This window comes from Neomonachus schauinslandi, chromosome 4, assembly GCF_002201575.2.
Source record: "Neomonachus schauinslandi chromosome 4, ASM220157v2, whole genome shotgun sequence".
Classification (NCBI taxonomy): domain Eukaryota; kingdom Metazoa; phylum Chordata; class Mammalia; order Carnivora; family Phocidae; genus Neomonachus; species Neomonachus schauinslandi.
In genome coordinates, this window is record NC_058406.1 from 51761566 (window position 1) to 51787111 (window position 25546).

The 25546-nt window shown below is 39.1% G+C and overlaps 1 protein-coding gene across 1 annotated transcript in view; it reads left to right on the forward strand.

Annotated features, from left to right (window-relative positions):
* The window catches only part of CACHD1 (cache domain containing 1), a 204421-nt gene that overhangs the window by 82150 nt on the left and 96725 nt on the right, over nucleotides 1-25546 (forward strand). The window contains exon 3 of the mRNA XM_021679998.2: nucleotides 24323-24471. Within this exon, the coding sequence (XP_021535673.2) occupies nucleotides 24323-24471 (149 nt within the window). The remainder of the gene's footprint in view (nucleotides 1-24322; nucleotides 24472-25546) is intronic.

The following is a 25546-nucleotide window of genomic DNA, read 5'->3' on the forward strand; positions in this document are numbered from 1 at the left end:
GCCCAGGCTTTGGAATCAGACCAACCCAGGTCAAATTCTGGTTTTCTCACTTATTCCATGACCCCCAGTAAGCAAGTTAGCCTTTTTGATCTGCTGTTTCTCGGTTTTAAATAAGGTGAATACAATATCTCCTTTATGAGATAGTGAGAATTAAATGAAGTAATGTCGAGGTAATTGAGAACAAATGAAATCCTTTATGTGGAAGATTCAGGCATAGAAGCAGCTCAGTGGATATTGGCTTCTTTTGTTCTTTAATTTTTCTTTCCTCTTGTATTCTTCGTTTGCTTCTTTCCTTCCATCTCCTTTCAATGCTGTGTGGGGTCAAAAAGTTCTGAGGCCAGATTCTATTTACTTTATTTATAGCTACCTTCAGATAGACTGCTTCCTAAAGTAAAACATAGTGTTGGTGAACTTGGTCATAAATAATTGATCTGTGCTTGAAAAGAAGGGTGGTAAAGAGGATTCTGGGTTCTAATTTCAACTAATCCGCCAACTTCATTACACTATGTGACCGTCAACTGGTAATTTGAAGCGAGGTTGGAAACTTAAGTAAAAAACAGAACCAAGCTAAAAACCAGAGTGTAGCGGAGTGCTTCCACAGAATAAAAAGATAACTATAGTAAAACACACAATAATTCAAACTCTCTGAGATGCTGCCTTTATTTTATTCATGGAAAACACCTTGACTTGATCTGAACTAAAGAAGTGCTATACAAGAGACAAAAAGCTTTGCAAGTGTCATTAGAGTGAAGTTATTTATGGGGTAGTTATTTATTTATAATAAATTACTGTGGTTTAATTTTGAAGTTCAGCATTTCCTGTGTATAGACCTTAAAATGTTTTATTGGTTTCTGCAGGTTAAATTTAGAGGATGTAAGCACTTACGTATGTACTCTTTTTCTTAGCTTTAGATATTTTTAAAAACTAATGACCTCAAATTACAGTGAATATGATGTGGTTTGCTGTATCGAGTCTTATCTTAATAATTCCTGTCTTATTTTTATTCCAGCAAACTGAGAAGTGCTTTAAGGTCATGAAATTTAAAAGGGTTTTTATGGGAGGGAAGATTTCTACACAAAGCATGTTGGAGGAAACTTTCTGGGAGACCAAAGGCCACTTGATAACATTTTAAAGAAACTGACCCAGGGATATCAGCTTTGTTGCTTTCCTTGAAGTAACAGATACAGGTTCTTCCTTCAGCTGTTTTCAAATGTGAAACTTGCTTTGTTTTCCCAGACTGATGTCATTGCTTTATTTATCAAGCTGTGCACAAGTTTGGAAACCTTTAATAATTTTTTAAAATTATAGCAACTGAGCACGAATGGAACACTGGTGCTTATCACATTGAATTTTTGTTCTCCAAATAACCTTGAAGGAAAGATACCCTTATTACAGATAAGCAAACTGAAGCTCCAAGAGATAAAATAAGTTACCTGTAGCCTCATGACTGTTACCTTAGCTAGTTTTCAAAATAAGTTTGACACATATTTTATATATGTGTATATATATGTATATTTTTTTATTTTAAGAGTTCATTTTTAAAATTTGTATTTTCAATTCAAAACAGTAGCTTCTGCTAAGCTTTTTTTTTTTTTTGGTATTGAGTAAGTCAAATGAGTTATCACGTAGTTCTGTGTTCCCCCCCCTCTGATTGTGAAAAAGTTGACCCAGAATGTACTTTTAACCTTCCTCCAATCTCTCTAGTCTGCCCTCTGGAAGAACCCTGAACAAATAGATCTTATGCCTCTTTTGCATCCAGTATGTGGAGATAATTATCATGTCATCATTATTATAAGAACAATCATAACTGCTTATAAGATTTGCTTGATAAGTCAAAACAGGCTAGTTATTCAAAGTAGATTATTGACCTCTATACTCCATTTTAGCTCACAGCCTTTAATGGACCACTTCATGTTTTGGTATATTTTGTAGGATCTGGAATCAGGATCAGGAAACTTGAGTTTTCTATCCATCATTCCTCCATTGGGGGTAATGAAAACTAGAGCCTCATGGGTTCTTACCCTCCCACCTTCCTAATCAAATCTTACTGAGATTTGGATCTGACTTGTGCATACTATATAAGTTGGCAGTAAATCTAATGCGCTGTTAATATCTTCTGGTTAGGGGAGCAAAGTAATTAAAACTAATAAAAAACATTTTGTGATTCTTGACTCTTACCACAAAACTCTCTATGGTATAGACTTTGCTTTGCTTTTTCTAATTATTTCTTTTAAATTAACCTTCAGAGTGTGACTCTAGGTGCCTAACAATGTGTTTTAAATCTTTAATTAGTTCAGTATCTGTAGTTTCACTGCCAAAAATCTATGGCAACAGCCTCAGGAAACTAAAAATCCCATGCACACATTCTCATGTGGAGCATTTCCCATAGACTACGTTTTTTTAAAACTTTGAGAAATGACGTTGTATGAGCACATAAAGCCATTATATGAAATTGAACTTGAATCAAGAAAAATAAATTTTTGATCAAGTGCCCCAAAGAGAGCAAAACATCGTCCATAAAACACAAAGCAATGAAGAAGAAACAAAAGGAGAAAGAGCCTCTTGGAGCACTTAATTGGATCACTAAAGAAACCAGAGGCACCTTGGACATGTTTCAAGAGTTTGGTCTAACTTTTTCACAAATGCTCTAATAATTATTTAGGTTAATCATTTGTTCAATGAAATAGCAAGCCTATTTCCATCATGCACTGTTTCATAAATTATTGATGGCAGTGGCTTATTTTAGAAGACTTCAGAATTCTTTTGGAACGGGCAGTCATAGTAAGTCATGTGTGCAGTGTACCTGACCTTGGGCCAAGTACTCCTTCTTTCTTAATCCGTTTTTCTCTCTTCAGGATCCTATTCTTCAGCATGTAAACATGCTATTCTCCTGTCTTAAGCATAAACAAACCCTTGACCCTACTTCCTCCTCCGTGTACTGCCCCATTTTTCTTTCCCTTTGAAGCTCAAACCATCACAAGGTGTCTATACTCCCTAGATCCAGTTCTCCCATTCTCTCTGAAACGTTCTCCAGCCCTACACGTCCCACAAAACTGCTCTCTTCAAGGTCACCAGTGATGCCCACTTTGCTAAATCCCGGGTCCTCGTTGTATTTGATTAACGTCAGTATGAAGAAGTTGATCCTTTCCGTTGTGTTGATAAACTTACCTGGCTTGGCCCTGCAGGACCCCACACTTGCCTCCTTGCTGTTTCTTGGCATATTCCTGCCTTTTAGGGCTTTGCACTGGTGCTGTTCAGACATACGTCCCCAGGGGCCTTCACCTGCTCCAAGTCTTTCCTCAGAAGTCACTTGCTGAAAGAGGTGACCACCATATTTTAAAATGCAACCCACCGTGCCTGCCAAACTCCTGATTTTCCTTCACTTTGTTCTACTCACCCACCCACCCCCCCCCTTATTACTTATCACTTTGTGGTTTTAGGGTATTTGCTTTATAAATCTAGTTTGGAAACATTTCCCTGTCCTTTACTTTCAAAAAAAGTGTATAACATTGGTAGTATTCCTTCCTTTGATGTTTGGTAGAATATACCCGGAATGCCATCTGGACTTGGAGCACTCTTTGTGGGCAGGTTTTTGATCATCAGTTTCTTTAATAGCTATAGGTCTTTGGGTTTTGTGGGTGGAGTTGAGGCGGGGGGAGGTGTAGTTTTTTTTTTTTCTCCTCAGATATTCTGTCTTGTATCAATTTTAGTAAGAGGATTTTTTTCAAGAAATTTGTCTTTTTCATCTAAGTTGTCAAATTTGTTGGCATAAAAGTGTTTAGAATATTTTGTTATCTTTTTAATACCTGGAGGCTAAAAGAAGAACATAAAGAAAAATCAGTAAAACCAAATGCTGGTTCTTTGGGAAAATCTGTTAAAAGGATAAATGAGACTGACAGAGAATGAGAGAACAAATGGCAAAGTAAATTGGTGATGACCAAGTTTTTAAAACTTGGCCTCATTAATTTTTTCCACTTTCTATTTCACAGATTTAAGCTCTTTATTATTTCTTTCCTTGTGTTTTAGGTTAATTTTGGTCTTCCTCTTCTTAAATTGGAATTTTAGGTCATTTTTTTTTTTTACACCTTTCTGTTTTTCAAATAGAGGCACTTGGCACTATAAACTGTCCTCTAAGCACTGCTTTTGTCATCCCACAAAGATTGAGATCATGGTTTTCTTATAGTTCAATTTTTTAAATATTTTCTAACTTCTTTTTTGACCCATGGATTACTTTATAGTGTGTTGTCCAATTTCCAAAACATTTGGGGTTTTCTTAGCTATTGTTACTAATTCCTAATTTAATTTCACTGTGATCAGAGAATATATTCTATGATTTCAGTCTTTCTTAATTTATTGAAACTTGGGTTTTATGGCCCAATATATGATTTATTTCGGTGAATATACCATGTAAACTTGAAAAGAATGTGTATTCTTCAGTTGCTGACTGTTAGGTTCTTTATATACCCATTAGGTTAAGCAGGTTGATAATTCAGATCATTTATTTTGGGGCTGATTTTTATTTTGTCTAAGTCCGTCATTGCTAAGAGGGTTGTTAATATCTGTATTGGTGGAGTTGTATAATTTTTCCTTTAATTCTGCCCATTTTTGCCTCCTGTAATTTGAGGCTTCATTATTGGGCATGTATGCATTTAAAATTATTTGGTCTTCCTGATGAGTTGTTTTTGACATTATAAATTGTTCTTTATGTCTGGCTACAGTGGTCTTTCCTTGAAGTTTGTTTAAGCTGATATTATATAGCCACTCCAGCCTTTCTATGCTTACTATTTGCACCATGTCTTTTCATAAGCATTTACTTTCAGTGTCTCCATTGTTAACAGTGTATCTTTTGTAGACGGAACATAGTTGAGGCTTTTTTATCTGACAATTTTGGTCTTTTTTTTTTTTCTTTTATATATATATTTTTATTATGTTATGTTAATCACCATACATTACATCATTAGTTTTTGACGTAACGTTCCATGATTCATTGTTTGCGTATAACACCCAGTGCTCCATGCAGAATGTGCCCTCTTTAATACCCATCACCAGGCTAACCCATCCTCCCACCCCCCTCTGACAATGTTGGTCTTTTAATTGGGAGTATTTACTTTGATTGTTGGATTTGGGTCAACTGTTTTTCATTTTCCCCTCTTTTAGTTCCTCCCCCCACCTCCTTTTGAATTTTTGATGTTTTTTGGGGAATTTCATATTAATCTATTTTAGCTTTTTTAATCTATATTTCTCTACTTATTTTTAGATTTATGCTCTATAAATTACAATATACAACCTTAACTTATTACAGTCTATTCTATTTGGAGTTTAATATTCTATCACTTCATATAAAAACTAGAACGCTCAGCCTTATAGGTCCATTTTCCCACTACTGTCCTTCATGCTAGAGTTCTATCTATTGTAAACTGCACAAGAGAATGTTAGGCTTTGCTTTAAATTGTCCTATGAATTTAATAAATTAAAAGAAAAATAAATGTTGGATACTTGCCATTTCCAGTAAGCTTCATTTCTTTCCAAAGATAATCAACTGATAATCTAAAAACTTATTTTAATATTTAGTTGTAGTGAAGATTTTCTGGTGACAAAGTCTCTTTCTCATTCTTGTGCTCAGAAAATGTCGCTTGACACTGAATTCTAGACTGACTTCTTTTAATCTTTTAATGCATAAATGATCCACTGTGTACTGGACTCCACCTTCTGATAAGTCCATAAAAGTTGTCATGGTGTATGATATCATTGCCCCACCCACACTCCATGGATGCTTTCACAATTTTTCCCTCTTTGGTTTTCAGCAATTTGACTATAACTGTCTAAACTTACCAGTCTTGGGGCGCCTGGGTGGCTCAGTCATTAAGTGTCTGCCTTCGGCTCAGGTCATGATCCCAGGGTCCTGGGATTGAGCCCCGCATCGGGCTCCCTGCTCCGCGGGAAGCCTGCTGCTCCCTCTCCCGCTCCCCCTGCTTGTGTTCCCTCTCTTGCTGTGTCTCTCTCTGTCAAATAAATAAATAAAATCTTTAAAAAAAAAAAAAAACTTACTTTATTTATCATCCCTGGTGTGTTTTGAGCTTTCTGAGTCTATAAATGTCTGGTCTTAATCAAATTTGGGGCCTTTCTGATCATTACTTCCTCAAATATTTTTTTCTGCCTTATTCTCTTTTCTCCTGCTGGGACTTTGATTACATATATGCTAGATCTTTTGATATTTTACGAGTTCCTGAGATAACGTCATCTCCTCCTTTTAAAAATTCTTTTCCCCTCTGACCTTCAGATTAGATCATTTTTATTGATCTAGAAATTTACTCCTAGTGTCTCAACCTGCTGTTGAACTCCACAGATAGATTTTTTAAAACTTCAGTATCCTATTTTTAAACTCCAGGATTTCCATTTGTGTCTTTCTAATAGAGTATTTTTCTAAGATTTTTTTCATTCATTGCAAGCATGTTTTCCTTTGTATCCTTGAGCATAGTTATGATAGCCGCTTTAGAATCCTGTCTGCAGGTTCTAACATACACAAATATTTGAACTTGATTTTTGTTGATTCTTTACTCTTGGAAATTGGTCACACTTTGGGTTTTCTTCTGTCAAAAAATTTTGGATTGTGCTCTGGAGACTGTGGAAAAACTTTGGATTCTATTATCTTCCTGTGAGGAGAGTTGATTGTTTTGTCAGGCAATTAGGTTGATTGGATGCAAACTGCTAGTCTGTTTCTTGTGTTTCAAAACATTCTAGCATTTAAAATACATTCTGGTAGAAGTCTGTAGTTTTTCTTAATTATTCTTAGGAATTGTTTTTTTGATACTGACAATTCTATCTGCAAGATTTAAAATTTGATGTTTTATTTCACCAAATACCATTCATTGGAGTACAGTAAAGGAGAAGCATATTGGTTTTATAAGAACTTAATGCTTGGCAGGTGCTAATCCTCCAAATTATTCTTGTACCTCAGTAAAAATTCAAGTCCCCCCAGTCATGAGGAATTTGGACCAGGTCAAAGCAATGGATTAGAATCCATCTAAAAATTAGTATCTAGATCATGCACAAAATTCTATCCCTGTATTCATAGGAGAAGAAAAATACTTTGTAGCAGAACAAACACAAAATAGTTCTTTCTTCAAAGAGATTATGAATAGAAGTAGTCAATCTTAGATGATACTTCATACACTAAAATGTAAATAATCAGTTGTAAGTAGTGTGATGTTTCAGAATTTTAGAGTTGGGACCTCTGAGACCATGGTTATAAGGCCAGAAAGGTTAGGAAACTTTACTCTTTGGGACAGCCTCTTTGTAGGGTTGTTTGAGATGGAGAACTAAAGAGCCTCATCTTTTGATATGGAAAACTTGAGCTCTATGCAGGTTTTATCATTTACAATCTATTTGATTTTTGGCATGATACTTTAGTGTCTGCATCCGCTTTATTTATAAAATGGGGGTGACAGTCTATCTTGCAAGATTGCTTAAAAAGTTACATGGCTAGCACGGACTAGATGTTTCAGTATTTTGTGTTCTGCTTTCAGAATACAAAAGGGTGGTGGAGAGTGCATATGAGAGTAGAGGAGTGAGAAGATTGCTATTCTTAGTGTGTTATTTAATCCTCTTAGGTAAGGCCTATAAGAAAAGATCTGTGAATTTTAGAGAACTTCCAGGAGAGAATGATCACAGAAAGACCCTGGAAGGGACTAGTGGGAGCTTTAAGTAGAAGCCATGCTAGTTGAGAAATGAGAGACTGGACATGGGATTTATATCGGCTTTGCATTTGTATTACTTCTGTATTTCTATTACCAGAAACTCTTCACTGTAGGAAAATCTGGTTGTGTTGTTGAACTGTGCACTGCACCACAGGGAGAAAGGGACAGTGGTGGACAAGAGGAGGTGTGGAAGTGCCAAGCACTTGGGAATCATGTCTTTGAATTCTGGCTCCCTGTGCCCAGTACTAGGTAGGCATTTAGCAAATATTTGTTGAAAAAAGTGTCTAGAGATACTCTGTGCCTCAATATTTGTATTTCCAAAATCTAGTTTTATTTTGGGTTGCCCTGCCAAGCATAACCTAGTGTGGTAGTAGCCTGAAGGCTCTCATTTTGTTTATAATTACCTAGTTAAGTATGTTCAAGGCTCAGACTTGTCCAGAGTAGAGGAATCCTGGTGGTGGTGTAGATGGATTCCATTCTTTGCCTCTAACCTTTCCCCCACCTGTCCCCGGGGGATTTATTTAGGCTGAGCCCTGGTTTAGTTCACCCACTTAACCGAAATCTACACTTGGCTCTGTGTTTATTGTAAGTGTTCATGAAATTTTTGTTGAATGAGTGAACAAAAGGCACTGAATTGGTAGGAAGGTAAAAGAAAGGTTGAAAGCTAGTTCAGCCACCCAGATGGAGAATTTGTAATGAATCAGCCAAGGCTCAGAGCAAACAGATGATTGTTCTCTCAAACCAGAGTCCTGGCAAATTGAGCTGGTTGTTTAGGTTTCAACCTTGATTGGAAATTAATCTAGGTCTGTTTCAGCTTACTGTTCTTGGTCTGACTTTCCAAAAGAGAAGTTCATTTTTATCTTAGAAACCCTCTTCCTGGGGTGCCTGGGTGGCTTAGTCGTTAAGCGTCTGCCTTTGGCTCAGGTCATGATCTCAGGGTCCTGGGATCGAGCCCCACATCAGGCTTCCTGCTCAGCGGGAAGCCTGCTTCTCCCTCTCCCACTCCCCCTGCTTGTGTTCCCTCTCTCACTGTGTCTCTCTCTGTCAAATAAATAAATAAAATCTTTTAAAAAGAAAAAAAGAAGAAGCCCTCTTCCTGGCCTACTTATTCCTTGTCCCATAAAGATGGGATGGTGGTCTCTCATTTTGGAAAAATAGTATAAGTGAGAATGTGATAGTTGTAATATTTATGTGGCTCTTTATTTTTTAGTATATCCATGTATATTTTCCCATTTTATCCTCTTAATGACATTGTAAAAAGTGCAGGTATCCTTATCCCATTTTCCATATGAGAAAACTGTATCAGGGAGGTCATTATAAGTGGTAAAGTGTCAAAGACAGAATTTTCCTAGTTTTGTGTTTTCTTCATATTGTATTGGTTATGATAATAATTGGCATCATTTATTGAATATAAAGTGCTGTCATTAAGTCTTATATAGCCACATGATTTCCCCCCCCTTACATCCTTCAGATTTGCCTCAGTGTTCCTTCTCAGTGAGGCCCTCCTGGGCCACTCATTTATAAATTTTATTAATTGTACCCCTCTTTACTTTTTACCCCCATCTCTGTTTTATTTATAGCCTTATAATTCATCACCTAGGATGTATATATGCATTTATTTTTGTTTGTTGAATATATTTCCCTTTGGTGGTTGTTGCTGAATATATTTCCTAGTAGAACCTGAGCTGTAAATGTCCACAATAGCCAAACTATGGAAAGAGCCTAGATGTCCATCAACAGATGAATGGATAAAGAAGATGTGGTATATATATGCAATGGAATATTATGCAGCCATCAAAAAATGAAGTCTTGCCATTTGCAACGACATGGATGGAACTAGAGGGTAATATGCTAAGTGAAATAAGTCGATCAGAGAAAGACAATTATCATATGATCTCACTGATGCGAGAAATTTAAGAAACAACACAGAGCATCATAGGGGAAGGGAGGGAAAAATGGAACAAGACGGAACCAGAGAGGGAGACAAACCATAAGAGACTCTTAATCTCAGGAAACAAACTGTGGGTTGCTGGAGTGGAGGGGGTGGGAGGGATGGGGTGGCTGGGTGATAGACATTGGGGAGGGTATGTGCTATGGTGAGCGCTGTGAATTGTGTAAGACTGATGACTCACAGACCTGTACCTCTGAAACAAATAATACATTATATGTTAATTAAAAAAATAAAATATTAATTATTAAAAAAAATACCTGAGCTGTATGAGGGCAGAGCTGATTCATTCCTTGATGTGCCCTCAGTACCATGAAGAAGTATCTACATGTACTATATGGTAGGTACTCAGTAAATATTTGCTATGTGAATTCATAATCCTCAAAACCAGCTCTATAAGGTTTACTGACAAGGAAAATTATGCACAGGTAAATATCTTGTCCAGGGTCACCTAAGAGGTTAGAGAACTTGATTATGAGTTCAAGTGAATTTAAATGCAATGCCTCCATGAGCTATTTTCAGACTTGCTTCCTAAGGTATGAGGGAAGTACAGCAGAGGCTGTTGTAGAATGTAAGGACGAAGTTCTAGCATTTTTCTCTCCCTTTCTTCCTCTAACAATTCACCTTACTTGTTTGATATATTAGAGTTTAGCATGAAGTTTTATTTTTTAAAGTGGTTTGTCACTTTACAAAAGATCTACAAATGATTATACTACATCATTCTGCTTTTCAAAAATAATCATGCAAGGTTGAGTTTGAATTTGTTTTAAAAGAAATGTGAAAACATTGTGATTAGGAGACACTCCTTAAACTTTGGGAGAGGTAAGAAAATATTAAATGTTCTTATAGCAGAGAGAAAACTTGCGGTATTTGTAGGTCCTCTAAAAATAAACTCCTAAGTGCAGGGACCATGTCAGAATAATGCTGTAGTGCTTTATAGATACTGCAAATGAATGCATAAACTAGAGTTTGATTTCTTGGAGTGGAGATTCTGAGCATACCTCTGGTAAGTGGTCGGCAGTTGATGAATTCAGCAAACATTTGTTGAGGACTTAATATATACTTGGTATTGTAGGAAGAGAAACAAAGAGCTTATCCCAAGGACATAGTTAAGTCACAGGAGACATGTGTGCGTGTATTTGGTAGGTCTTGCTAATCTCTTGCAGGTGATGCCCTAAAGGACAGAAATGCCCTCTTTGGGAACGACTGACTGACTGTATTTGTGAGACCGAATGGTGATCTGAGTAGATTATCGATCCCATCTGGTGTGGCGGTACTTTCCATTCAAATTATGTATTTTTTCTAGAAGTCTACTAAATGGGGGATGGGTGCAAGAACTGGTAGGTACCTAGATGGTGTTGCACTTGGGGAAAGATTATTTACTTGATATGACAGTTTGTATTCTTTTAACAAATGCTGCTTGATGTGAATTATCTCATTGAATTTTTACCACAAACCTGTGATACAAGTGCAATTCCTCTTCCCGTTTTAGATTTTAGGAAATTGAAACTCAGCCATGAAATAATTCCCCCAAATCATTCTTGAATTAGGTGATAGGACCAAGATTTTATTCAGTGTGGTCTGATGTTGCTTTTTATACTTCTGCTGCCGGTTTTCTATAGGTCTTCAATTTTTTAAAAGGAAGGTCATTTATTCTTTCCTGAGAGTATTACACATCAACCAAAGGAAGAAAGGAATATGTCTAAACATTTTCAGTACTATGATAAATACTTAGCTGCTAAACAGGGAAAAGATTGAGTTTAAATGCTCAGTGGACACGGGTGAAACGCTGAACGGGGGTGCCTTCTGGACTGTTAGTGACAAGCCTTTTAGCTCTAATAAATCACAAGGATGTAACTTGAGCCTTATGAGGAAGAGCATTATATTACTAATGGATCATCCTGCAGGAACAGAAACAAGATATAAAAGTAAATGAAGTCTTTGACCCTTTTTTTTCTTTTTCACCATTCATCATTATTCCGTTATGAACATAACCCTAAACAGTTGGTTATAATGTATGCCATCATGGAATTTCTATTGGGCTTTTGGCTTTGTTTTGTTGTTGGTGTTTTTTTTGTAAATGAGTACCCCCTAAATAAGAACTTTTAGCTAATGGAGTAAGTGAAAAACAGCAGCTGTTGGGTTAGTACTCAGGATTAAAGTCTAACAGAGTGAGCTTTCTTTCTGTTATACACGAGTAGAACTTGGTTAACTCTTTGGCATTCCTAGTGTGGAACTGTGGTTGGTAAAGATTTTGTTAGTATAGTTTCCCTGGAGAATGTAGCAAACCCTTTTTTTTTGCTACCTCTCAGAACTCCTGGGTTCTCTCCCAGTATGAAGCTCTGACAATAATCTGAAATACTGAATATTGTCATTATTACTGAGTAATAATCAGGAACTGCTCAGCCAGCTTCTTGGGAGGGGGGAAAGCAAGATGGCTACCTGTCTCACTATTTAATAAATAGCAATTTGGAATTTGAACTATTTATCTTGTTTATATTTTAAGGAAAAAATATATGCAGCATATGTTCCATATGCTTGTTTATATTTGGAAGTTAAAATATGGTTATACGCATGCATGCATGAAAGGTTTAATTCCTATACCAAATACAGGCTGGCTGACTTCAGGCGTATGTATATTGTATTTTAGCCAATGTATGTGCCTCGTGTTGAGATAAGTGGAGATAATCCTGCTCACACACACACACCCCTCTCCTGTATACTCACACATTTTATATAATGTACTTACTTCGAACACATAAAGATGCAGTATCTATTGTTTACAGATATGAATTCTGTGCACATATTTACAATATTTATAACCCAGTGTTCATGTTTACATTTGTGTATGTACCCCTATCCCAGTGATAGAAAATGGAAATCTTTACCTCCCACCACCACCACACACTAATATTTAACGCTTATAAATTCTAGTTATAGGTTTTTTGTCGTTATTTTGGCAAAAACCCAGAATAGTCCTTTTCCCCGGTCCCTTAATTCCCACACTTTGTGTTCCCACTGTTGGAGCAAATGAAGGGGGGGCGGGTACTGTTTCTCCATCAACAACGGCAGGGAGAAGGAAGTGTTGCAGGCAGACAGCACTGGAGAGTAGCTGGAGAGCAGTTCGGAGCCAGGAGCGGGAGGGTGAGGCCTTTGGGGCAGGGCGAGAGAAGAAATGTAAGCTCCCCCGCCGTGACATGTGCCTCTGCTGCTCCAGCTTTTCACATAACCCTGCAGTCCATATGTGTGCAGATGCCTTCTTCAGTAAAGCAGAACCTCGGAAAGTATGATCCTGGGCTTCCTACTCAAACTGCATTTAACTAGAAGGGAATGGACTGAGTGTAAGTCTTCATTCCATAAGCCAGGAAGACTTCATCATGAGAAATGAATATTCCACTAAAAATGGAAACAATTAAGCCCATTATACACACGTTTCCAGTATCTCTAGGTTGGATAGTGCTCAGAAATGCTGGGGAGGAGGTAGCAGCCAAGATTTCTCCAAATCCACCCAAAACTGCTCCTCCCACAGAAAAATATCCTCCGATCGTCTACCCTGGCAGAATGCATACACGGAAACTCACAGTGGATTTGAAAAGCTGATGAGACTCTTAAGAGCAGGGACCAGCTCATCCCTAGTACATTCTGGGGTGCAATAGGAAATACTTGCGGTAATGATGTGAAGGAATTAATTGGCTGCTAATATCAAGGGCTTCTGAATTAGCCAAACCCTTTGAAAATCTGGACCCATGAAGTAACACATTGATAAAAGTGGAATCCTACCAGGAGCTACAACTTTAATATTAGAAGACTAGGCAGGTCGGGATCATGCTAAAATAGCTGTTCATGGGTGTTTTCACTGGTTGTTACTTAAGCTGTCTTTAGTCCTTTTATATGCTGCAAAGTGCATGCTGGTTCTTCTGCAAACCCATGGAGAAGTGTCGCGGTCACATCCTCTGACCCTCATGTCAGTCACCCACCCCTCCGGAGGAAGGTGTTAGCAGTGAATCCTATGCAAACAAACAGCCGATGGGGAGCAGGCATGCACCAGGTCTTCTGTTCGCAATCCTTCCTGTCATCAGATAGGGGATGAGAAGACCTTCCCAAATCCAACTGTGAGTTAGAGAATGATATCAGATGCAGCTTGGCAAGGGAACAGACAGAATAGTTCAGAGAAGGATATAATAAAATTGTTGTGGTTGAGGCAAATATCCTCATTCCTCTGGTTTGGAACCCACATGGGAAACATTACTTTTTTGTTGTTTCTAGCAAGTCTTAATAGCATTTCCCCCTAGCATCCAGGATTTGCACCTCATCTAAGTGGTCTGTGTCGGTGTTGTGGCTGTTTCCTAATTAAAACAACAACAACAACAACCTAGTACCTCCATATCAGTACTTAGAGCTCTATACCTACATTGTAAAGGCCCCTGGATCTCAGAAGCTGCTTTGCCACTACTCCAATATCTTGAAACTAAAGCTACTAAGTACCTTTTCTCTATCTATCGAGATAAGTATATTATAAGCTGGCTTCACTGTTGGAAGGTAGGACACATTTTGGAGGTTGTCCTGAGGTTGTCACACATACTCAAGACTCGGATGATTATGGATATTCAAGACCAGTCTTCAACAGCTGAAGAAATTGCATGTTTATAAGATGCTTTCTCTTGGGGCACTTGGGTGACTCAGTCGGTTAAGCATCTGCCTTCGGCTCAGGTCATGATCTCCAGGTCCTGGGATCAAGCCCCTGTGTTGGGCTCCTTGCTCAGTGGGGAGTCTGCCTCCCTCCCTCTCTCTCTTTCAAATAACTAAATCTTAAAAAAAAAAAAAAAGATGTTTTCTCTTGTAGTGTTTTTTACCCATCGTTTTTAAAGGGAATCTATATTGTGGGAGTTGGTTACCCCAAATATGAAATACACTGTGCATTGGGCTCTGTCTTGCACTGACTTATCATCTTAAAATGGAGGACTAGGAGAATCTCCTACTTACTGTACTGAGCTCTACTGTCATTAGAACTGTGTATTAATGAAGTCCTAAAATGTTATATTCTGTTGTAAAGATAAGTTATTATTCAAAAGGAGGAAATGGAAACATCTTTTTTTTTCCATGCTATCTCAAGATTGTCTTCCCAAGAAATGGATTTACTAAGTTCTTGCCAGGTCAAGGGTAAGGAAGTGTTTAGTAGTAGAAGATTTTTGTTTCCCTGCCAGTGTCCTCTTTCCACTTCATTGCTGAGCTAATTGACACTTGCTGGCAGGTGTTTGATCGATTTGCTCTCAAAGGGCCGGTGAAGAAGCCCTAAAACACTGGTCAGATGGCCTGTAACTGGAGGTTAGCTCAGGTTTTGACTTTCATTTATACAGGAGACTTCCTGAGTCCTAGCAGCATGCCAGGCTCTGGCCCAGGTTGCAGGGTTGGTTGGAGAGGAAATACTGTTTGCATTGGGTGTGGGGAAAATTGCAGGGTCTCAGAGTCCTCCCAGCTGATCCCCAGTTTCTCTAGTGGCCGTGGCCTCCTGTTACTTGGAATGCTTCTAAAGTTACACCTGGTGTTGATAAGTTATGTGCAGATATTTGTACTCTAAATATGGGCTTTACAAACTAAGAGTAAGGGGCCTGAGTTTTCTCTCCTGTTCCATGATTGTGTCCTTCATAGGTCACCAGAAAATTCCTAAATTCACAAACCCAAGCTATTTCTCCCCCTTTCCTCCCTGATTAATTTCTTATGCAAACTTATCTCCAAAGTTGTGAATTAAATGGTAGAAGTTAGTCCCTATGCTGTGGCTCCTGGTTCTCCCTCAAACCCCCATTTCTCAGCCTCTCAGTTCTTTCTAAGGTCAAGACTAGGCTGAACTTCTTGTTCCTCCTGAAGGAACAGACTGTAAACTTTGAAGGCCTGAGGACTTGCTTATTTTGGTTTAAAGGAACCTCAGCTCAGGGGCTCCTATTACAGAATGAAGTGAGAAGTGGGTTGAAGCCTGCCCTTCCCATTGTTTCTTTTGTTATGATCTGGTTGTTAAGGGGAGAGTGGGGTGAAAAACAGGGCAAGAGCCTATTGAGCCCTTGAGTTGATAACCTTGGCTTTCAGGAGGCTTGGGTGTGTGTTTCCATGACTCTCCTGAAATACCTAACACAAACTGCTGCCCAAAGCAAACCCCATTGTAACCTTAAAAGCAAACCTGCATTTTGCTTAGAGAGAAGCTGCCGCTCTCACCGGTTTCCCAGAGCTCAGCCTCCTCTGGTTCTCTGGCATGTCAGCACTTGCCTTCTGTTTTTTCCATTGCACTCCTCCCCAGCTCGGCCACAGGGGCCCCACCTCTCACAGGATCAGCGTATGTGACCCTGGAGCCCAGACAGCCTTGCACATCAATCTTCCCGGTCCACCTGCAGTTCGTCTGTCAGCAGCTGCCCTGCTTCTCCACTGGATGTGCTATTCCCACACATCCGTCAGACAACGCTGAAGCCTCTGGGCCACTGGAAAGTCAGACTGGCCCTATTCCATCTATACGTCTTCATCTGTCTTGTGTTGTATCCTTGCCGGCCGCCATGCCCAGGCTCTGCTCTGAGTGATTTCACGAAGCCCAGATATCTTCTCTGAACTGGTGTTCTGTTTCTGGGCACAACTTATTCCAGAGCAGCTGATACTACCCAGGAGGCAGGTCAAGATAGGGAACTAGACAGGCCGAGAGTTTGATTGGCTTGAACCAGATGAGAGCAGTAGTCTCATAGGTTATCTGCCCTTTCCTAGAACTGGAAGCAGATTTTTCCAATATCGCAAGTAATGGTGTATGAGGGCAAATGAATACAGTGATGACCGCTTTTAAGTCCTTTCTAGATGCTGGGCACTACATTAAGTAAAAATGCATAGTACGGTGTTCAAGAACATGGGTTTGATCTAATTATTTATCAGCTGTGTGACCTTGGGCAAATCTATCAGAACCATCTATTAAAAATAGCATATAGCAATTACTGAGAGCTGTTGAGAGAGTTAAAAGGCCTGACGTATAGTCGCTCTTTCAAAGTGCCCAGCACATGGCTGGCAATCAATAAATGCTGAATTGTTATGCTACTGATTTGCCGGGGAAAACAGGATCCTTAGATAGGGAAAAATGAACAATATGAAACAGGATATGAGGGGTCCAAATGGCAAGATCAAGGCGATTTTGGAAAAGAAGGATCTGAGGAGGATTCAAAGAGGCAAAAATTGGACTGGGACTGAAAGAATGAGTAGAACATAGTTGGATCTGGGAGAGTCGATTTTTTTTTTCCCCTGCAATTTTGGAGTTTGTAGCACACAGAGAAAATGGAGCTAGGGTTTAGAAGAAACCGTCTCCACTTCGTGCGCTCACTTAGCGTGAGTGTGGGCACACCTTCTGAGCTTAGATTTCCTGACTGTTGGAACACTGCTTAGCTCCTAGGGTTGTTGGAAGGCACACGTTAAGACGAGTCCTGTGGAAATGCTTTGAAAATGGCAAAAGACAGGAGTAAAGTCCTCATTAGATCCTGGAGTTTAGAAAGAGAAGATCCTAGACGAATTCTGAGTTATCTCCGATTGTAACTACATAACCTACAGGACATGGTGCTTTCACAGAGTCACTGACAGCCCTCGCAGGTCCTAGCCCAGTGTTAACACCTCCGGCCTGACTCCTCTCCAGTTGCTGAGAATCTGTTCAAGATTCTCCATGTCAATATGTAAAGTCCCCCCAAACATAACAAATACAATAACAGCAGTAGTAAAACAACAATCAGTACCATTTATTTGGCACTCACAGTGTTACTCTGCTTCATACTTCACAAACCTCCTCCCTTTTAGTTCTCAAACAACATCATGAAACACCTGTTATTCCCAGTGTAGGGGTAATTAAGTTGAGGCTTAGAGAAATAATTTGCCTAGTTCCCTTTAGGTAGTAAATGACAGAGCTGGATTTAACTCAAATTTATTTGACTCCAAAGCTTAAACCCTTTGTGCCATTTTGCTCTTAATTTGGGGTGGGGGGGCGTATTAAAAAAAAAACAACTCCCTCCCTCCCTTGCCAACCCTGTGCCAGGTTTCCTATGGAGGATTAAGCATGAGGATGAGTTAAATGAATAAAAAGGTCAGTGTTCCAGTAGCCCCTCTCCCTTAGAGCTTGGTTAGTGGAAAACTTAGACCCCACATTACTTTCCTGTCACCATCGTATGCATTTCCTGGTATGGAGACTGTGCTAGAGCAGTAAGAATAATTCCTTGTACTTATCTTGGGTTCTATATGTTTGCTGTTTGAACATCACAATAAGCCCTTGAAAAGGGGGTAAGTCTTCCCATTTTACTCATGAGGAGACTGAGACTAAGGAAAGTCAACTTGCCCAAATTCCTACCCGATAATTGAGAGAGCTCTTTAGAATATTGCAACCGTTAATTACTAAAAGTAATTACTAATAGATAGCGAGGGTACAGCTTTTATATATCGGTGTGCAACGTGAAACAACGAGAATGTGTTCTACTTGAACTTTGGAATGCCATAGCGTGACATTCAGAGATGTTAAATGTTTTTGCTTGCATATTCTTAAAATTATTTGTGTCACATTTAAATAACCCAGTCCTGAAACTGCTGGGGGAAAATAATTCTTGAGTAATAAGGCTGGGATGGGAGGAAAAAGGGATCAGCTATTAAATTCTTATCACGGCACAAAGGTTTTTGAATGTCAAATGTTAAACTCTTCTACATTCAATAGGAATTTTGCGACGAATCTTCAGTCCCCTAGGGTACCTTTCCTGTCTGTGCCTGTCAGCTTCATTGTTATGCATTTTAAATAAAGCTTTCCCTAACATTCAAAACTCCTTCCGGAGTTTTAGGAAAGAGACATAAATAAAGTGTGCTGTGCCTTTGCATTTGTGTTTTCTTTTACCTTTTTCTAACTGTGTGCCTACCCCACCCCCAATCTTTAGAAGTATAAAGCTAAGGTAAAAAGAGCTTTAAAAAGGGGGGCTCTGGGGAAGTATGCAAATGACAGAAATGTCTATGGGAAAATTAAGGGAAGTGAAATTCAGCAAGAAAGAAATTCATTGATGTTGTGATGAAACGTTGTCACTGGAGGATGATGACAAATTAGAATCCGTTCCCATGGGGACCGGCGTGCTACCTACTGATCATTTGACCCATGGCTGGATGTTGGCTAGCCAAAGAATTGACCCAAAAGATGACAAGATGGTTTTAGTCCCGTCGTCTCATCAGCATTCAGGAACCCCTTAGGGGATGAAGGGGAGAGGATAAAGAAGGATAAAAGATGAAAGCTGAGCTGTGGAAAGAAAAATGTTTTTAATTACACTGAGGAGGATTGTGGGTCCACCTGTAGCTTTTGTTAAGAACGTCCTTTGTTTTCTCCTGTCTGCAGGGATCATGGCAGGATACAGACCCGGAATCTGTCTGGAAGATTCTGTGTTGGTAGCCGGTCCTCTTCAGTTTAACGGATACATTCAGGATTTAATCTCTCTGTGGGCTATCTTTACTCTAATAGATTCTGTTATGCCCGCCGAGCAACCTGGATTTGGTTGGCATGCTGAAGGAGATTGCTTTTAGAGAGAGAGAAAAATACCCTGCAGTGAAGCAGGAGTTGAGCTTTCCATAGTGAGTCACTCTCCCATTCCTTGTCAGAAGGGCATAGGGAGGTCATCTCAGGCAGTGGGGTGAAGGGAGGCCAGAGCCCCACATAGGAGTCAGGGGACCCTTAAGCTCCATGTGCCTCAGTTTCTTCACTTGTAAAATGGGAATTACAATTGCATCTTACTACCCTATGATGGCAGATGAATTACTTGAATGAAAATCCCGAGGAAAATACTAAATTATGAAAGTCGCTTCTTAAAGGAAAGCAGTACATCCACGCCATTCTCTTTCCAGGTTATGAACAGAGTTAAACACCCTGGAGTAATTGGAACAATTTAAGTTCATTTGATGTAACTTACACCACAGTAGTCCAGTAATAACAGGTATTGGTTCTGGAGAATACATTGTTTCAACTTTGCCCCTCTCCCTTTTTTATCATTGGTAGAATTCAATTCTAAACCTCCTCAAAGTCTTGATTTTCATAGGAATTATGTGCAATTCTAAATGTAAGTATCTTCAGAACTCTAATTTTTTATTGTAAAGTAATGGGATGGTGTGTGGCTTATGGTACTCTCTCAAGAATTTCACAGCATTTGTTAAAATGGGTTTGAAAAGAAATGGGAGGAGGGGATTATTCGTCTGTGTGTATTACTGAGAGAAACGGTGTTGCATAGAGGTTGAAGCTTAGGCTCTGGAGTTAGAATACTACTGGGTTTGGGTGCCAGCTCTACCAGTTACTAGCTTTGTAACTTTGAGCAATTTATTGAACCTTTAGTGTCTGCTTCCGGGAGGGAAGAATGGAGATGTGTACCTAACAGGGTTCTTTGAAAGCTTAAACTGATATATGCTTGTGAAGTGCTTAGAACAGTGCCCTGTACATGGGGCTCAACAAAGTTTGGCTATTATTTTTTTTTAAGATTTTTTAAATTTATTGTTTGGTAGAGAACAAGCACAAGCAGGGGAAGTGGCAGGCAGAGGGAGAAGCAGGCTCCCCGCAGAGCAGGGAGCCTGATGTGGGGCTCGATCCCAGGACCCTGGGATCACGACCTGAGCCGACGGCAGATGCTTAACTGATGGAGCCACCCAGGTGTCCCGGCTATTATTTTTTTAAAATAAGGCAAGATGGGGTATCACTAAGTGAAAGACAGGAGTTTCCGGCTGAGAGGTGTAAATCCAAAGTGGAAGGAGCTGGTGTTTGAGACCTTCTGTTAATTGTCATGTGTGTCTGGGTTCTGCATGTAGGTCACTGCCTCCACTGATGAAAAACGCAGCTCGTGGCCCATCCTAACTAGGAGGCTGAAGGCAGACATTGCCAACTTGCTCCTGCCCCCACTACTTCTGGCAGCACCTCTCCCCATCTCCTCTCCCCGCCGCCCCACCAGGGAACTCCTTGGTTCCAAGGCCAGCCCAGGAATAGGAGCTTTGTGCCCTGGCTTTGTGCCTTGGCTGATTATATTAGTGGGAGTTTCATTCCTCAGATTGTGTGATTTATCATACTTTTAAACATGTGTATAGTATGTGGTAAGTACCACTGTACAGTAGCTATTATAATTTTGTGAAGAACCCTGCCATTTCTTTGCAACAGGTTTCTGATCCACAGGCTCCAGTCTTGATAATTTTGATGCTGTGTAGATGGTAATACCTGGATCTGAGCAGCTTTGGATAGCTTAGCTTCAACGTGTTTATCTAGGGACAGAATTCAACCTATCGAGTTACTTGTTGCTGCATGAGAAAACACCCCAAATTCGGTGGCATAAACAACAATTTCTTCATGCTTGGAGATGCTATGGGTCAGAAGCTTAGGTCAGGCACAGCAAGGGTGGCTTATCTCCATTCTATGATGTCTGGGGCTTCATCAGGGAGACTATCTGGAGACTTCGTGACTCCTGTTCAGAACCTGGGCTGAGATGACTTGAAGGCTTGAGCAGCTGGAGTTGCCAACCAAGCACTTAACTGTGGCTTTTCCATGTGTCTTGGACTTCGTTCAGCGTAGTAGCTGAGAGCATTCCGAGAGAGAGCTGCAGAAGTGGTATGGCCCTTTATGACCTAGCCTCAGAACTTACATAGTGTCAGCTTCTCTGTACTTGACTGGTAGAAGCCATCATAACCCTAACCAGATTCAAGGAGTGGGTGTGGAGAGGGAACATACACCCCACTTGTCAGAGGCAGGGGGGTGTTAGAAAAACCGCCGCAAATTTTTATGAAACTACTGGGCTTATGGCTCTATTTTGGGACACTTTAGGGCTTCTGACTTCTACCTATAGCAAAGCAAGCCATATAGCCTCTGTTGTAACTACTTAACTCTTATCACACTGGAATGAAAGCAGCCATAAACAATTAGGTAAACAAATAACTGTTTCATTGAAACTATGAGCACTGCAATGTGAATTTCCTATAGTTATTACTGTCACAAAATGCCTTTTTAAAAAAGACATTTAAAAATGTAAGAATCAGGGGCACCTGGGTGGCTCAGTTGTTTAAGCATCTGCCTTCTGCTCCAGTCATGATCCCAGGGTCCTAGGATCGAGTCCCACATCGGGCTCCCTGCTCAGCGTTGGAGTTTGCTTCTCTCTCTGCACACCCCCTCCCCCTCCCCCCGCTCATGCTTGTGCCCTCTCTCTCAAATAGATAAAATCTTTTTTTTTAAAAATGTAAGAATCATTCTTAGCTCATACAAAAATGGACAGTGAGCCAAATTAGAATATCATGATTAACTAGATCTGACTTTTTTTAAGTTAGAATTCTCCACATGTGTAAAAGAAATACAGGGTATTTCTCAAATGTTTTTGTGTGTATGTTTATACATATGTGAGAGAAAGACAAATGATTGCAAATTCCATTTTAATTTTGACAGCGAGTTTGTGAAGATGTTATTTAGAATTTTAGTTCTTTCAAACACACCTTACCTTTATACTGTTACAGAACATTTGTTCCCAAGGGCAAGGAAGGGCTATACTCTTGATATTACAGGTGCAAAATTAATGATATTTACTACTTCAGAACCTAGAGAGAAAAGGTAGAACTTGCTCTTCTTGATGGAGTTTCCAGATACATGTTGTTGTTGTTGTTTTTAATAAGTGTTTCAAGTTTTTAAAGAGGTTGTTGATCCTAGACCAAAAGATAAGGTTGAGGACTCTGGGGTGAGGGTTTTTTTTTTCATCTTTATTAGTTCATTAAATATTTTTTATCTGCCTGCAATGCCAGGCAGGTGTTGAAGATCTAGAGATGAACAAAAACATATGTAGTACCTGCCCTTACAGGACATCCAGTCGAGTGGGGTAACCAGACATTAAACAGATAACAGCATTGAAGTGTAGTGTGTGTTATGGGGAGGGAATGCAGGATACTACGAGAATATAGGTTTTTAAGCTGGACTCTGTCTCTCATCCTCTACTAATCCATTGAATGTAAGAGTCCAGGAAAAAAAGGATTGTTACATTAGTGCAAACTTCTGTTTTAAAAAAACAGCCTATTTATTGAGCACATATTTATTTAGCATTCTGGCCTCCACCTACCAGATGTCAGTAGCACTTTTTACCACATTCTAACAACCAAAATTGTCTCCAAAATCTGCCAGATGTCTGCTGGTGGGGGTGGGGGTTGCGGTAAAATCACCAGTGGTTTAAATTAAACTGTGTCTATACATTTTATCGTGAAGATCTCAGTGAGAAAAACATAAAATTTTTTAAAATAATAAATCCGAGCTCAGGGATTAGAATCGCAGGTGGATTTGTTAATTTAAAGGACACACAGGGGCATCTGGGTGGCTCAGTTGGTTAGGTGTCTGCCTTCGGCTCGGGTCATGATCTCAGGGTCCTGGGATCGAGCCCTGCATCAGGCTCTCTGCTCAGCAGGAGTCTCTCTCTCTCTCAAATAAACAAATAAAACCTTTAAAAAAAAAAATAAAGGGCACACAGTTCCTCCTCTGAAAATGCTAAAACAGCTTTGGACGATGCTTTATCAAATGAAATGTTACTTTGATACACTTGCTATGTCTGGAAATTTTTCTAACTTTTATAGTTTGTGCATTGTTTAGCAAGGCTGAGAACCTCCGTTATTTAAGTGAAACTCTGAAAGCTCCAAACATCAATGGAACAGAATCAGGGTTTGGAATTGGCTTGAAAATAACAAATGAAGATATCCTGCTTTGGCTTCATGTCCTCAGCCTGTAAGCTAGTGGATCGTGTGAGTTGCATGACCCAAAGGAGATGATTAGTTCTCCTCTAGTGTGCTGATAATGAATAGCTCTACAAAACCAATTAGCTATAATTCTATCAGTCATTTCATTTGGGTAACATTTTGTTTAAGGGTAAGAAAAACAACACTGTTTTCCTTGGGGATCTCTAATTAAGCTGTGATATTTGATGGCAACAATGAGGAAAAAGCAATATGCTTATTCATTTGCTTTTGTTATTCCCCCATGAAACTAAATTATGATGAAGTGTTCTGTTCACAGCAGTTAAGAAAGACATTTGTCCATCTTAAAGGTGTAACAGAGTAAACATGAATATATTTTTAACTGTATATTTTGTTTTATGTGGATGTCTACATTATACAACTCCAGAGATTTGCCATTCACGTGGAGGACTGTGAATGGTGCCCCCTGGAGTTGTGTAGCAGAAGATACTGTATGTCCTTTCCCTTCTTCACATATTTTTCTCTTGAAAATCTGTGTGAATCCAGAACCATGAATAGCGGGTTGTTTTCTTACAATCACTGTTGTTGCTGTATAAGTTCTAATGCTGTCATGCTGACAATAATATCAGTAGACTTTGTTTTCCTTTATCTAGCAAGGCATTTTATGGATCAGTATTGTTCTATATGAGTTCATACACATGAGAAGTTCTTAGTGTATCGTTAGCTATTTTAAGACAGCAGATACTGTTTTATTGTCGTCTGACTATCCTTCTGGGACTTCTGGACATTTTGCAGTTTTTATCTCAATTTACACGGTAGAATGAGACTTGGGTATATATTGTTGGTTTTACCTGAAGTATAATACATGCAGCCTGTAATATAAATTAATGAGCTTATTAGAAAAAAACACTGTGGGTTATTGTGGTGGGCTTTTGATTCATTTTGCTTACTGTTTGTCTCACAGCTAGCCAAAAAAATCCGAGAGAAGTTCAACCGTTACCTGGATGTGGTCAACCGGAACAAGCAAGTTGTAGAAGCCTCCTATACGGCTCACCTCACCTCTCCTCTCACTGCAATTCAAGACTGCTGCACTATCCCACCTTCCATGATGGAGTAAGACTTTAAAAATATTTTTGTCTTGTTGAAACCCAGAATTGAATTGCTTTCCATTCATATTCAAATGCCTGTGCATGTTTATTGCAAAGTGTATAGTATTTCAATCTTAAATAAGCTCTTTGTCTTTGCATGGACAAGTAATTTTTAAAGAAGTGGGACTCAACGTTCTATGTCCCGGAAATTCCTAGGTCCTTCCTGCTCACCTTTTTGCCATGTTGGAATTCAGGTTCAGAAGTATCAAATATTAGCTGAGTACAAAGTTGAATTAAGCTAAGAAAATTGCAAACATTTTGTCAGGTGTCAACTAGTGAGTCATGAATAAAACAGCCTCACTGATTCTAGCAATTTGCCTAATTTAAGGGAGTGCTTTTTGTCTTTGAAAAGAGTAGCAAAAATTCCCCACTTCATACTTTGGGACTTTTAAAGATAGCATCTACACTAATGGGAAATATGGCTTTGGATAATATTGCAACAGAATTAGTATCTGTACGGTTACGGATATTTTTATTTATTAGCCTAGTGATAGTTATATCTAGAGGGGTGTAGAGTCATGTGATGCCGGAAATTGTAGTGGAAAGAACACTTACCTAGAGGTACAAAGAACTGAATTTTTACTTAGTCTTTAACTAGCTGTGTGACCTTAATTATGTGCAGTTTTATATCGGTGGATAATAATCTTTATTAGACCAATTTTCTAGGGCTATTGTGAGTGATTAAAAGCTGTTAACATACTTTAAAAATTGTAAATGTTATCATAATTAGTATGTATTACTCCCCTTTTTGTACAATAAGTGCTCTTAAAGGCATGGAAAGGATAGATACAAGATAGTTTTTGGTGGTTAAATGTTTTGCTTCCAGAAGCAAATTTTTTTTTTTTTTTACTTACTATAGTTTCTTGGTGGGCTATGTAGATAGCAGGGCATCCTTAAGTCATTTTATTCTCTATGTGACATGAAGATGACTTTTTTTTCCCTGGCTTACTCTGCAGCCTAAACAAGCTCCTACTAGTTGTTTAGTAAACTAAGTGGGAAAATGTATACAATGTAGAATGAGCCTGTCTGGATAGGAATCC